This window comes from Chelonia mydas, chromosome 1 (genome assembly GCF_015237465.2).
Source record: "Chelonia mydas isolate rCheMyd1 chromosome 1, rCheMyd1.pri.v2, whole genome shotgun sequence".
NCBI classification, from domain to species: Eukaryota; Metazoa; Chordata; order Testudines; family Cheloniidae; genus Chelonia; species Chelonia mydas.
In genome coordinates, this window is record NC_057849.1 from 322405369 (window position 1) to 322417142 (window position 11774).

Sequence of the window (11774 nt, forward strand, 5' to 3'; positions counted from 1 at the left end):
TCTCATTGGAAGTCTATTCCAGACCTCAGATCATTCTTGTAGCCCTTTTATGAATCATTTCTAATTTGTCAATATCCTTTTCAAAGCACAGATACTAGAACTGGACACATTATGTCAGCAGTGGTCTCACTTACGCTGTACAGAGTGGTAATATCACCTCCTTACTTTTACTTGATACTTGCTGGTTCATACATCAAAAGGATCACATCAACTCTCTTACCTACAGCATCACACTGAGGGCATGTTCAGTTTGTTATCCACCATGATCCTAATTCCCCTTCTGAATCACTACTTTCCATAATACAATCTCCCATCTATAAATCCCATCCTTCATTCTTTATTCCTAGAGGTAGGAACTTGCATTTGACTGTATTAAAACACATGTTGTTCAAGCATGCCCAGTTTCCCATATGATTTAGATCACTCTGTAAAACTGACCTTTCCTTATGTAACCCTTCTGCCTGTCAGAGTTGGCAGCAACAGGGGCCGGGTTCAGTATCTAGGGGTTCCATTCCAATAACACAATGCAAAACCGGCTCGAGCCCCCACCCAGTGACCTGGGACAAATATATACCACCCCCACTGGGCGCCTCCAAGAGGCAATACTTCCCCTCTTGCAAGCACAAAGTCTGAGTGTAGCAAAACGCCTTTTAATAACAGAGAGAAACAATGTGGCATTATGTTGGGGAAACACCACCAACAGGATTCATAACACATCCCATGAGCAAAAAATCCACCCCAAGCAAATTGGGGCATGTCCTTTCCCTTTGGTTCTTGAGTCCAGCAACCCAAAATCACCCAAAGTCCCAAAAGTCCAACGACCCCAAAGTCTCTGTCCCTGGTCAGGGCAGCTCCAGAGTTCAAAAGTTTATCTGCAGAGTTTTACCTCCCAACCTGGGTGGAGATTTGGGGGGGGGGGGTGTTTAAGGGGCACCTTACGTGGTCCAAAGCTGATGGCCCCACCTCTTCATGGGGCTCCACTCTGCCAGCCACCCCATGAGCTGCTCTAGGCATCCAACAAACTGCTCTGCTCCACCAGCCACTCCACTCGCCGTCCCACAAACTGCTCTGCTCCACCAGCCGCTCGCCATCCTGCAAACTGCTCCACCATATATCTTCAGGCTCCCCCACAACACTCAGTGGTTTCAGCTCTTAGTAAGTTTAGCTCTTTTGTGATTTCAGCTTGTAGTAGGGGAGCCTCAGTGCCGGTGCACCATTAGCCCAAAGTGAATTCAGCTCAGCAGCCTGAAACTAGACTCCTAATGGAATCAAAATTAGCTCTGATATTCCACAGTGGAGAGAGGAGGAAGTGCAATTAGCATGTAAGGCCCTTACCAGGGGGCCTATACCACCAGGTATTAATACCTGTCCCCAGCCTCTCTCAATTCACAGAGTTTTGGAACCCATGTCCCTTGCCTAGCGAGTGCTACTTAGTTGATGGCGAGTCCTTCCATCATCACAAAAGGCCAAGTACAGTTCCACTGTCCTTGATTTCCATAATCAGGGTAATAATTTATTCTTCCTACCCCAATAACAGAGACACTGGGGATCCCACAGCAGCCAAAGTGATCATTTGGGCAGCTATGGCCTCATTCTAGGTGGGGTGGGTGTGCCTATGCAAATGAGATCAGCCCCTGAAGTTCTTTTCCACAACTTGCCACACCTCACCACCAGATGTCAGGGTGGTGCTCATCCTGACTCTGCTTACACTTACTATATTTACCATTCACCAATTTTTTCTGTCATCTGCAAACGTTACCAGCAATGATTTTATATTTTTCCCAGGTCACTGATAAAGATATTGAATAGCAGTGGGATGAGAACAGATCCCTGTGGGATACCACTAGAAACATCTCCGCTGAATGATTATTCCCCATTTACAATTATTTTTTGAGATCTATCAGCTAGGCAGTTTTTAATCCATTTAATACGGATTGTATTTATTTTGTATAGCGCTATTATTTTAAATCAGAATATCATGGGAGACTTGGTCAAATTCCTTAGAGCAGTCCATGCATTTTATAGTATGTCAATACAGCCATATTTATCAACCAAATCTGTGATCTCATCAACTATATCACTTTTGTTTGACAAGACCTATTTTTCATAAAATCATGTTGATTGGCATTAGTTATATTTCCATCATTAAATCTTTACTGATTGCATCCTAGATCAGCCTTTCTGTAATCTTGCCAAGAATCAGCGTCAAGAGAACTCACCTACAATTACCTGGGTCTTCCAGTCTATCCTTTTAAAATATTGGCAGAACACTGGCTTTTTTCCAATCTTCTGGCATTTACCCAGTATTATAAGATTTGTTAACTATCCCTGTCAATAACTTGGAGACCTCCATAGCCAGCTCTTTTAGTTTTCATGCAAGAATTTTATCTGGTCCTGCAGACTTAACCCAAGTGTAAATGACAACACAAGGTGCAAGATAGTGGAGAATCAGGCCCTTTAATTTTGACGCCACCCCACTTGCCATCTTAATCAGTGCACAGAACTATGATTCTATTTAAAAGCCTGTATATTGCTATGCATTCCACACCAGCATGGTTTAATAGATGTTTCTGCACTTTCCTTTTGTTTGTCTACTTTTTCCTTACCTGGAACTTACAATCTTACAGTGACCCAGGAAAACCAAAACAAACATAAAAAGCAACCACAAATGCCTTACAGTGAGAGACTTAATGAGCTCAGTTTCTTTAGTTTGTGAAAAAGAAGATTGAGACATGACTTGATCTGTGAGGCACCTAGAATGCTTTGGATGCTTGATAAATAATAAGGAGCAAAATAACCAGTTTCCACATGTGAAGGGGAAAAGTTGTACATGCACATACCTGTGCCTGCTTCTGGTCTAGGTCTATACAGATTCTAACACAGAAAATTGGTGTAGAGTCCAACATTTGTGTGCATGCAGGTGTTCAAACTGTTCAAAGTGCATGTATAAATATTTGAATGTACAGTTTTGCAGGTGCAAGAGTGGAGGTCATGGACTGAAAATTGGGCCCTTATAGTTGGCTCTCAGTATAGGAAATTGCCTATTGATATCCATACACGTGTAATGACAAAAAGAGTGTGAACACTGACAAAAATCATTATGGAATTTAATATATGCTTTCTACAGCTACACAATTGAGAGCCTGAAGTGTAATTTTTCTCACATTCTTCTGGCTAATCAAGCATTACATACCCAGAAAGAGAGATTAAAGTGTATGTGTTTCAGATATCACTTACCTTTTATTCAAATAAAAATTCTGTTTCCAAATAAGGGCCATATCATCTGTTAGTCTCTCCTACATGAGTTATTATAAACTATGTCCTGAAGGTTTTTTAAAACCAAAATCCTAGCCCATTCCTGCCGCCCTAACTCAAGTGAAATCCCCTAGGCTGAATGAGAACTGAATGTGGTATCATCAAAAGATATCAACCTTCATGTTTGATCCTTCATATGTAAATGCAGCACCTCTACTATTGCCAAATTTAATAAAAGCACTACATTGTGTTCTTCTATTTTAGGATGTATCAAAATAAAATATGCAACACACTTCAGTAGAAATATGCATATTTTACTACTTCAAAGGTGCTTGGTTCTTGAACTAAATAGACATATGTCTATTTAGCTAACATTTTATTTATTATTATAACATTTATTTATGAGAACCACATTGTATACTTATTATGCTGAATGACCTACACTCTTAAAATAATGAAACAACAACAAAAACAGAAAGTGACAGAACTTGTGGAAGTGCACAACTGAAACGGAGTAATGCTGATTTTCTTTTCTAGTTATACCACTATTCCACAGCAATTACATGCCGCCTTCTGTTATAAAATCTTAAAAGCATGCAACCTGCAAGGATCTACAATTGTGGATTTTCAGTCACATTTCTTTATCTTTGAGGCAGATTTTTGAAGCCTGATTTTAAATTGAATGATCAGATAATAGCGAAATTAAGATATAATATTTAAGCAAGCAGCAGTGTCCGACCCTTTCGGTATCCTGTATCTTTCTAGTCCTTCTCCCCCAAAGGCTTTCACAAAGAGCTGACAAAGAAAGACAACCAACCAGCATTATAATTATAAGTTCATTTCCATGGGATTTTCATTTTGGAATGAAAAAGATCAGATATGATTTTCAATTCAACTCAGCACTGGCTAAATTATGCTCCCATTGAAGATGATGGTTAAACTCCCATTGATGACTTCCATGGGAGTGGTCAGGCCAACTTTGGAGCTTTTGAAAATCTCGCACTTCAGATTTGCTTGAAAAATGAAACACAAGTCATCAGTGCAACCCTTGTGTGTGTGCAGCTTGGTTCGAATCCAACCAACTCTTTTTTCAAACAGCCAAATTTGTGCTGTGATTTCTAAGCATTTTTTCTCAACTGCACAGGAATAAAGTCACAGAGCCAAAAATCATTCCTGGCTTACAGTGGCTTCTGTTTGTGTAAATCGGGGTCTCTGGTGTTGGAAAGTATACCAGTGATCCGGAAAGTTAACTGCACTTGCCGTGTAAGGTGCATGACCAAAGCAGGTTGGGGATGCACCAGTTCAGTGCATATTCACAGCACCATCGACCAGGTAGGTTTCTGTGGAGCCCTGGCCACAGGTCAAAGCTCCACCTGTCTTGGTAGACAGCAAATCCCCAGTAGAGCACCGGGGACCTTACTGGTGCAAAGAAATGCAGCTTGCACCTCCCGGCTTCAAGGAGGATCCATAAAACTAACAGCATATTTGAAGGTATTTTATGGGAGAGAAAAAGAAGTGGCTAATATCACACAGGATTCCCAGTGCAAACATAATGGGCCAATTCCTATTCTCATTGAAGTCAGTGGCAAAGCTATCATTGACTTTAACTGACTTCAGGATCAGTCCCAAAGTGATAAAGGAAGCCATTGTTCTGTGTAGAAACTTAAACACTATAAACAAAACAACCAGCAAGTATACCTAGAATACATAAACAAACATACATAAGAAACGTGAAGAACTTGAAAACCCATTCTGAACAGACAAGAAATTCCTACCACCCAGTAACCGTAAATGGCAAATTAAATAATAGCGAACAAACAGCTTGGAAGAATCAGAGCTGTAAAAATTAAATGAATTTAGCTGTATTAAGGAGACTGGAGAAGTAACTGTAATACCAATTTTGGAGACATTTCCCTGTGCTTCCAAACAGCTTATTTCTGCAAAGCAAAAACCTCAACTTCAGTGGTTTCCGCAGGAGGGCAGGTGAGATTTGTGCTTAGACATCATGCTCAGGTCCTCCCCAGATTGTTACAGAATTTTTTTTCTTGTGAAAATTGCTTTTATTTCCTTCTTAACTCTGGATCTCATTCCTCTCTCCTCTACTTCCTGCTCTTCAAATCTTTGTTATACCCTTCCCCATCCTGCTCCTCTCTCCTAACCCAAACTATAGCTTGTTTAGAATCCGAGGGAGGGAATACTAGGGGAGCTCAGGGTTTCTCTCTCCGTGTTTCTCCTTCTTCCCCATGCACTTTCCTGAGGAAGGCACTACATGCCTGTGATGAGGAATTTCAGATGAAGTCTGCATACCTTTACACTGAAAATAATAACTACAATGGAATTTCTATCTTTCTGCCATGGGGGTGGGGGTGGGGGGGGCGGGGAAGGAAATAAATCTTGTTAAACACACACACACAGAATCCAACGACCTCAGCTGCCCTCCAGCCTGGCAAGAATAACAAGACTTCATCCTGTGATGTTACTGAAAGGAGGAAGGTTTCCTGGTAACTACATGGAAATTCACACTAAGGTCTAACCTTCAACAGGTTACAATACTACTGCAAATAACCTCCAGCAGTCAATCTTTTGTGTTCTATGTGGCCTCTTTATAGCATCCCCAGGTTTCCCCTACCATTTTGTTATGACCTTTGGTCTACTAGAGGACAGATTTTTGCTGGTGGTTTCACTATACTTCTTAATATGCCAGCGCTGTCCAAATGGATGTTCTGGCTTGGAGGTATATGGTTTAGTTTCTAGTTTCCTCTCTGTTTTATTTAACAATTTCTGCTCACTGGGGCGGCTTTCTAAGGCACACATCTGTTTTTATGAGGATGCGAGGGGAAGAGACAGCGGTCATATGTTCCTCTAGCATATGCTTCAGTACATTACAGGCAATCACAGTGTAGACAAGGTCGGATACAGATAGGTAATCTAAATTGTTAATGCAGTTAAGCTTTTTCACGTATTAGCGTGATCTCCCTACTTCTCTCCTTCCACGGAGTGACTTTAACTCCGGGCACAGTTACTGCACAGAAGTTTTGACTTGACACCCCTACACATACCCACTCACGCACCCCAGTCCCATCTCTGCGGGGAGGATATTACCCCTGGACAATCAGTGTTCATCTTCGTCAGGGATTTGCGTTTTCCCTGCCCCTTCACTGCATGCGGGATAGTAACCCAGTCTAAACGATTGCCAGTGCATGTATGTTTCTCCAACCCCCCCCCCCCCCCCCCCCCCCCCCCCCCCCCCCCGCCAGGAGACTGTTGATTAACCCTTGGCGGCAGGCGCTGGTGAATGGGAGTTGCATGACAACCCCCCCCCCCCCAATTAACCCGTGAGAGCCGGGTGCCCGCAGCAGGCATAAGTTTCTTCCCCGCGCCCGCAGTGCTGGCTGAGCCCCTGACTCACCCGAGGTGAGCTGCATCCAGGCGCAGATCTTGTAGACGGTGGCCGTGTTGCAGAAGAAGAAGAGGGTGAAGCAGACGATGCAGGCGATGATGAGCGTCATGGAGAGCCCGATGAAGAAGGAGGCGGCTTTGAAGGCTCGCGCGGGCAGGCTGGAGAAGTCCGTGAAGCTGCCCCGGCAGGTGAGCTCCCGGGAGAAGCCGTTGCCGATGCAGTAGTGGAAGAGCCCGAAGTAGCCCGCCTGCGGGGTGTCCACGCCGTCGCCGATCCAGTAGGGCTGGATGAAGCACACCACGTTGACGATGGCAAAGCAGATGGTGAAGATGGCCCAGAGCACCCCGATGGCCCGCGAGTTCCGCACGTAGTTGGTGTGGTAGAGCTTGGCCGCCTCCTGAGCCGGCAGCATCCCCGCCGCTGCCGAGGCTGCCGCCGCCGCCGCCGCTCCGGGCATCCTCCCCGAGAGAGCCCCGCGCGGTGCACTGCCCGCCCCGGCGCTGCGACAGCCAGACCCTCCGCCCAGCGTCACACGCTTCGCGGCATCCCCCGCCGCCGCCTAGGGGGCGAGCATCCCCAGCCGGCAGGCGCTGGCCCGGGCGAGAGCCCGCCCTGCTGCCGTCGCCGGCGCTGCGGCGGCGAGTGCAAAGCCCCCGGCGCGGCGAGGCGCGCTGCTGCTGCTTCGCCGGCGGCGGCGGCGGCGGCTGCTGCTGCGCAACCGCGTCCCGCCGCTGCCAAGCCGGAGGGGGAGGCGCGCGCGCCGATGGGCAGCTGCCCTGGGCGTGGGGGGCAGGGGGCAGCCGCGCTCTGCCCCCGCGCAAAGGGGTGGGGCCTGGGACCCGGCTGCTGTGAGGCCGCGGACAGAACGGCTGCGGCCCGGGGGCTCGCCGAAGTTGGGAGCGGGAGTATCTGCAGGCAGGGCCACCCGGCACGCGCGGGGTTCCTAGGGGGGGGCAAAGCCTCCAGGCTCCCCTAACTCAGCCGCCGTGTGGGCTTCCTGGGTTTTCAGCTGAGGTTTCTACCCCTCATCCTTGTACACCTGGCCTTGGAAACACAAGGGCTCCCCCACAGAGCGCCAGGCTTAGAAGCTTGTCACTAGTGTTGTAAAGACCACTGGCCTCGCAGGCATCTCTGGGGGCTGGAATAGCCACAGCTGGAAGAGCCTGGGGCACCTGCCTAACTTCCCTCACTCATGCTGGCACACGGACTCTCTCACCAACAGGAGTTGGGCCAATGAAAGATATCGCCTCACCCACCTTGTCACTCCCAAATCCTGGGACCAACAGGGCTACAACACTGCGAACAGCACGGACTGTCCTTTGTCCCCCACAATCCAGTAGCTGTCTACAGCACAAGGGAGGTGAGCGGAAGATTGGACACCAGTCCCTAGGCAGGGGCAGTAGCTGTCGGCATAAGGTTGAGCTACCTGCCACTTGCAGCAGTGGTGGCCAGACTCCAAGATCTGACTTTAAGTGGGATTCTCCACTGCTATGGAATATTTAGGGTAAAAATGGTAACAGCTTCCATGTGTATCAAGCCACCTGAACGCACAAATTCTGGAGGCAAGCATGAGGGAGGCACAAATAGGGTTTTCATTGTGGGGTGGTTTTGCACACATACAGCAAGTGAATGCTTGAGGATGGGTGCACCCAAAAGGGCTTGGTTATGGAGGTGATCTAAAGAATAGATGTGTGTAACAGTTTAAGGCAGCTGCATATATCTTCCCTCAGTGGTCCAGCTCCCTAGCCATTGCCTGTCTAGGGATGGAAACCTGCATCTCAGTCCCTTCTGACTGGCATATTTCCAGGATGCACAGTTCCCTACCTATATTGTATTATTCCCAGCGGAGATAGCAAAACTGCTTGCTTTCTCTTCAGAGACTGATAACAGAGTGATTGTCAACAGTATTAAGTTACCAGACAGTAAAAGCACTGCAGAGAAAACATTTGAAACAATAGAAGAACATACATGCATGCTCATAGAGTTTGGGAGATATCTGGTAAGCCTAACGTGGGCTCTGGCAGGAGCAGTCCTTCATCAGCCCACCCAGGGATTTCCTTTGTGATCACAAGTTCATCACAGCTTCAGGTCAGAACAAGCACATTCATCCCACATTTAGTCCATGCTTTATACAGTTCTGGGACCTTAGTGCTGGACTTTCGAGGAGCAGATAATTAGTAAACAATGTGATTTCCTGTCCAGGGTGTAGCTTCAAAAGGGTGAATTTCAAATGGGCCATTTGCATTCCTTTTACTTCTGGTACTTCCTAGGAAATCCACTTCACAGGTATTGTTCCAAAAGCCCCTTTGAAGTTCCTAATACTTTGCAAGAGAGTGCATTAGCCAGTTTCTTAGAGAAGGGACATGCTGACAATACCACATACACAATTGCATTTTTAATAGAATGGATTCTAAAGATATTAAAACCAATTCAATAAGGTTTAACTTAATTCAGTAAAGTTCATACAGAATATTGTTGTCAGTCTGTCACAGAGCACAGTCTATATTCAGGTTTCAGAGTAACAGCCGTGTTAGTCTGTATTCGTAAAAAGAAAAGGAGTACTTGTGGCACCTTAGAGACTAACCAGTTTATTTGAGCATGAGCTTTCGTGAAGTGAGCTGTAGCTCACGAAAGCTCATGCTCAAATAAACTGGTTAGTCTCTAAGGTGCCACAAGTACTCCTTTAGTCTATATTCAGAATTGGACAGGCCCATATAGCTGAGTAAGTTAGTTATGGTTCATGCAGGTGCATGCCAAAAAGTAAAGGCAGAGGTGGTCCCCATTAGCCCTACATTGGCTGCTGAGCCTGCTATTCCTGTGCAAAAGAGGCAGTAACTGGGGGCTCTGGGAATATTGTGGGAAAAGCAGCTAGACATGGTTATAAGGAGGTGTCCCAAGACAGCAGCAATGCTCTATCTGCTTGTGCTGTGATGGATGAGAGAGTGGAGGCAGGAAACAGGATCACTGGAGACAGGCAGCTCTGTTCACATGACTTTGGCCTGGTGTAGTTTGTTGCACTGAACATTTTGGAGCAATTAGCATGTATTAGACAATTAGCATATAGTAATGATGATTTGGTCACTATTACAGTTAAAGGCACGGCCTGAGACCTGCGCTTTTCAGCCTGAGTTGTTATTTGAAAGTACACGTATAAAGCTCTTTGAAGACTGCGCTTCCCTGAGACTGCACAGAGCCGCAGTGCAAAGGAATCAGTACGGGGGCAGGTGCTCTGATAGGAAAGGGGCTATGCTATACCACTGCAGTCCAAGTGATTTCTTCCAATTATTGGGAGATAATGTTCTCACTGATAGCAATGGCTGATGCAGCCAGAGAGCCACACTAAAATAAAATTAGAAATACTCAGAAAATGGGGGGAAATCTCTGTGGAAAATGGTTTCTGTTTTTTTGTTGAAATTTTCTGACCAGTTTGAGACTAAGTCCAATAGTTCAGAGGCTCAGTAGAAGCTAGCAGAAGCATTGACCTATAAAAACATCATATCTTCTAGAGAGTTTATCCTATTTGGGGGGGGGGGTGTTTTGGGGAAGAGGCGGGGGAACGGGGCTAAGGGATGGCCAGCCAGATCTCTGGTTATTGTAATTGTTTAAAAGCTTCAATGTTACTAAAAGTTATATTTAATGAAATATGTCATGTTCAGCCTTAGAGTGTATTCCAGCAGAGCCAGTACCGGCTAAGTACCAGTGGTGGGCAACCTGCGGCCTGTCAGGGTTGTCTGCTGCCAGGCTGCGAGACAGTTTGTTTACATTGACCGTCTGCAGGCACGGCCACCTGCAGCTCCCAGTGGCCGCAGTTCACTGTTCCTGGCCACTGGAAGCCATGGGAAGCGGTGGCCAGCACATCCTTGCGGCCCGCAATGCTTCCTGCAGCTCCCATTGGCTGGGAATGGTGAACCATGGCCCCTAGGAGCTGCAGTGCCTGCGGACGGTCAATGTAAACAAACTGTCTCACAACCCACCAGCGAATTACCCTGACCCTGTGCAGCCTCCGGGCTGCAGGTTGCCCACCACTGAGCTAAATGATCCTCGGCAGAGGAGAGGCTGAGAGGGAACTGGACTGAGGCAAGACCAGCAGCATGATGGCTCAATTGCTGTTAGCCTCAGAGGCTAGGGGAATGAAGTAGGGTGGTGGAGGAACTGGGCAGAGCTGATACCAGGTCAGTGACATGTCATGTCTGCAGGGACTGGGGAAGACAGAAAGGTCCAGCAGGATTTGATGGCGAATAGATGAGTGATGCCTTCGGCTGCTTGGACCAGATAAGGGGACGGCAGAGAGGGTGCCTACATGTGCAAAGGCAGCAGTAGCAAAGCTGTTTGGCACTCAGTTCTTTTTCAAGATCCCCCAAATTCCCAGAACATACTCTTGTCAGGTCTAATTTTCAGCTCTCTTAATCCAGGAGCCTTTTGAAAATAGGCATCATGGGGGTGGGGGACAAGAGAAAAGAAGGCACACAAGAGAAGAGAAGGCACAAGAGAAAAGAAGCAAATAAGCCCCTGGTTTTCAAGGTTTCAATGAAAGACCCTCACACACAGTGAATTACACATTTTATTTATCATAGAAGCATTGACACATGAGAATTTGAATTTGTGAGCCAGAGAGTCTTAGGTACTTAAAAAAAAAACACCACAACCTCAAGGCTAGGCTACTTAGCCATACTTGCTAGCTTCAGACATCTCATGGCTTTCACTAAGAGTCAGATGTATGAAATGGGTTGTATAAAATGTTATTTTTGATTAACTTCTGTTTTGTTTTTATTTTTCAAACTACTAAATCATCATAAATTGGAAAATGTCCAAATGTAACTCTAGTGCCAGCAGGCAGGACAATATAAGGGGTCAGTTTGGAGATCTATTACACATCATACCAATAGAGCTAAGCTTCTGGTTCTTTTGAGGAATACAAACTTCACTTTGTACCAGATGAGAGTTAAATATGGCTGGGGCTCCTCAGCCACTACTGCAACACAAACATAAGGACAATAATGTTTCCTGCCTCCTGTAGGCATATTTGAGGCTGACAAGCAGGAGTGACTTTGTGGTACTGAGATTTCTTAATGGTGCTTTTCACCTTAATGGGAATGGATAACAAGAGAATATAATGGAC

At 46.1% G+C, this 11774-nt stretch overlaps 1 protein-coding gene across 3 annotated transcripts in view; it reads right to left on the minus strand.

Moving 5' to 3' along the window:
* Positions 1-7346, minus strand: part of LHFPL3 (LHFPL tetraspan subfamily member 3) — a 382826-nt gene extending 375480 nt beyond the window's left edge. Inside the window, exon 1 of one of the 3 annotated variants that reach the window (XM_037889185.2) lies at positions 6665-7346. In XM_037889185.2, coding sequence (XP_037745113.1) covers positions 6665-7112 — 448 coding nt within the window. In that variant the 5' untranslated portion in view covers positions 7113-7346. The remainder of the gene's footprint in view (positions 1-6664) is intronic. The other 2 variants (XM_037889187.2, XM_037889186.2) reach the window with 2 other exon arrangements.
* Between the last annotated feature and the right edge of the window lie 4428 nt (positions 7347-11774).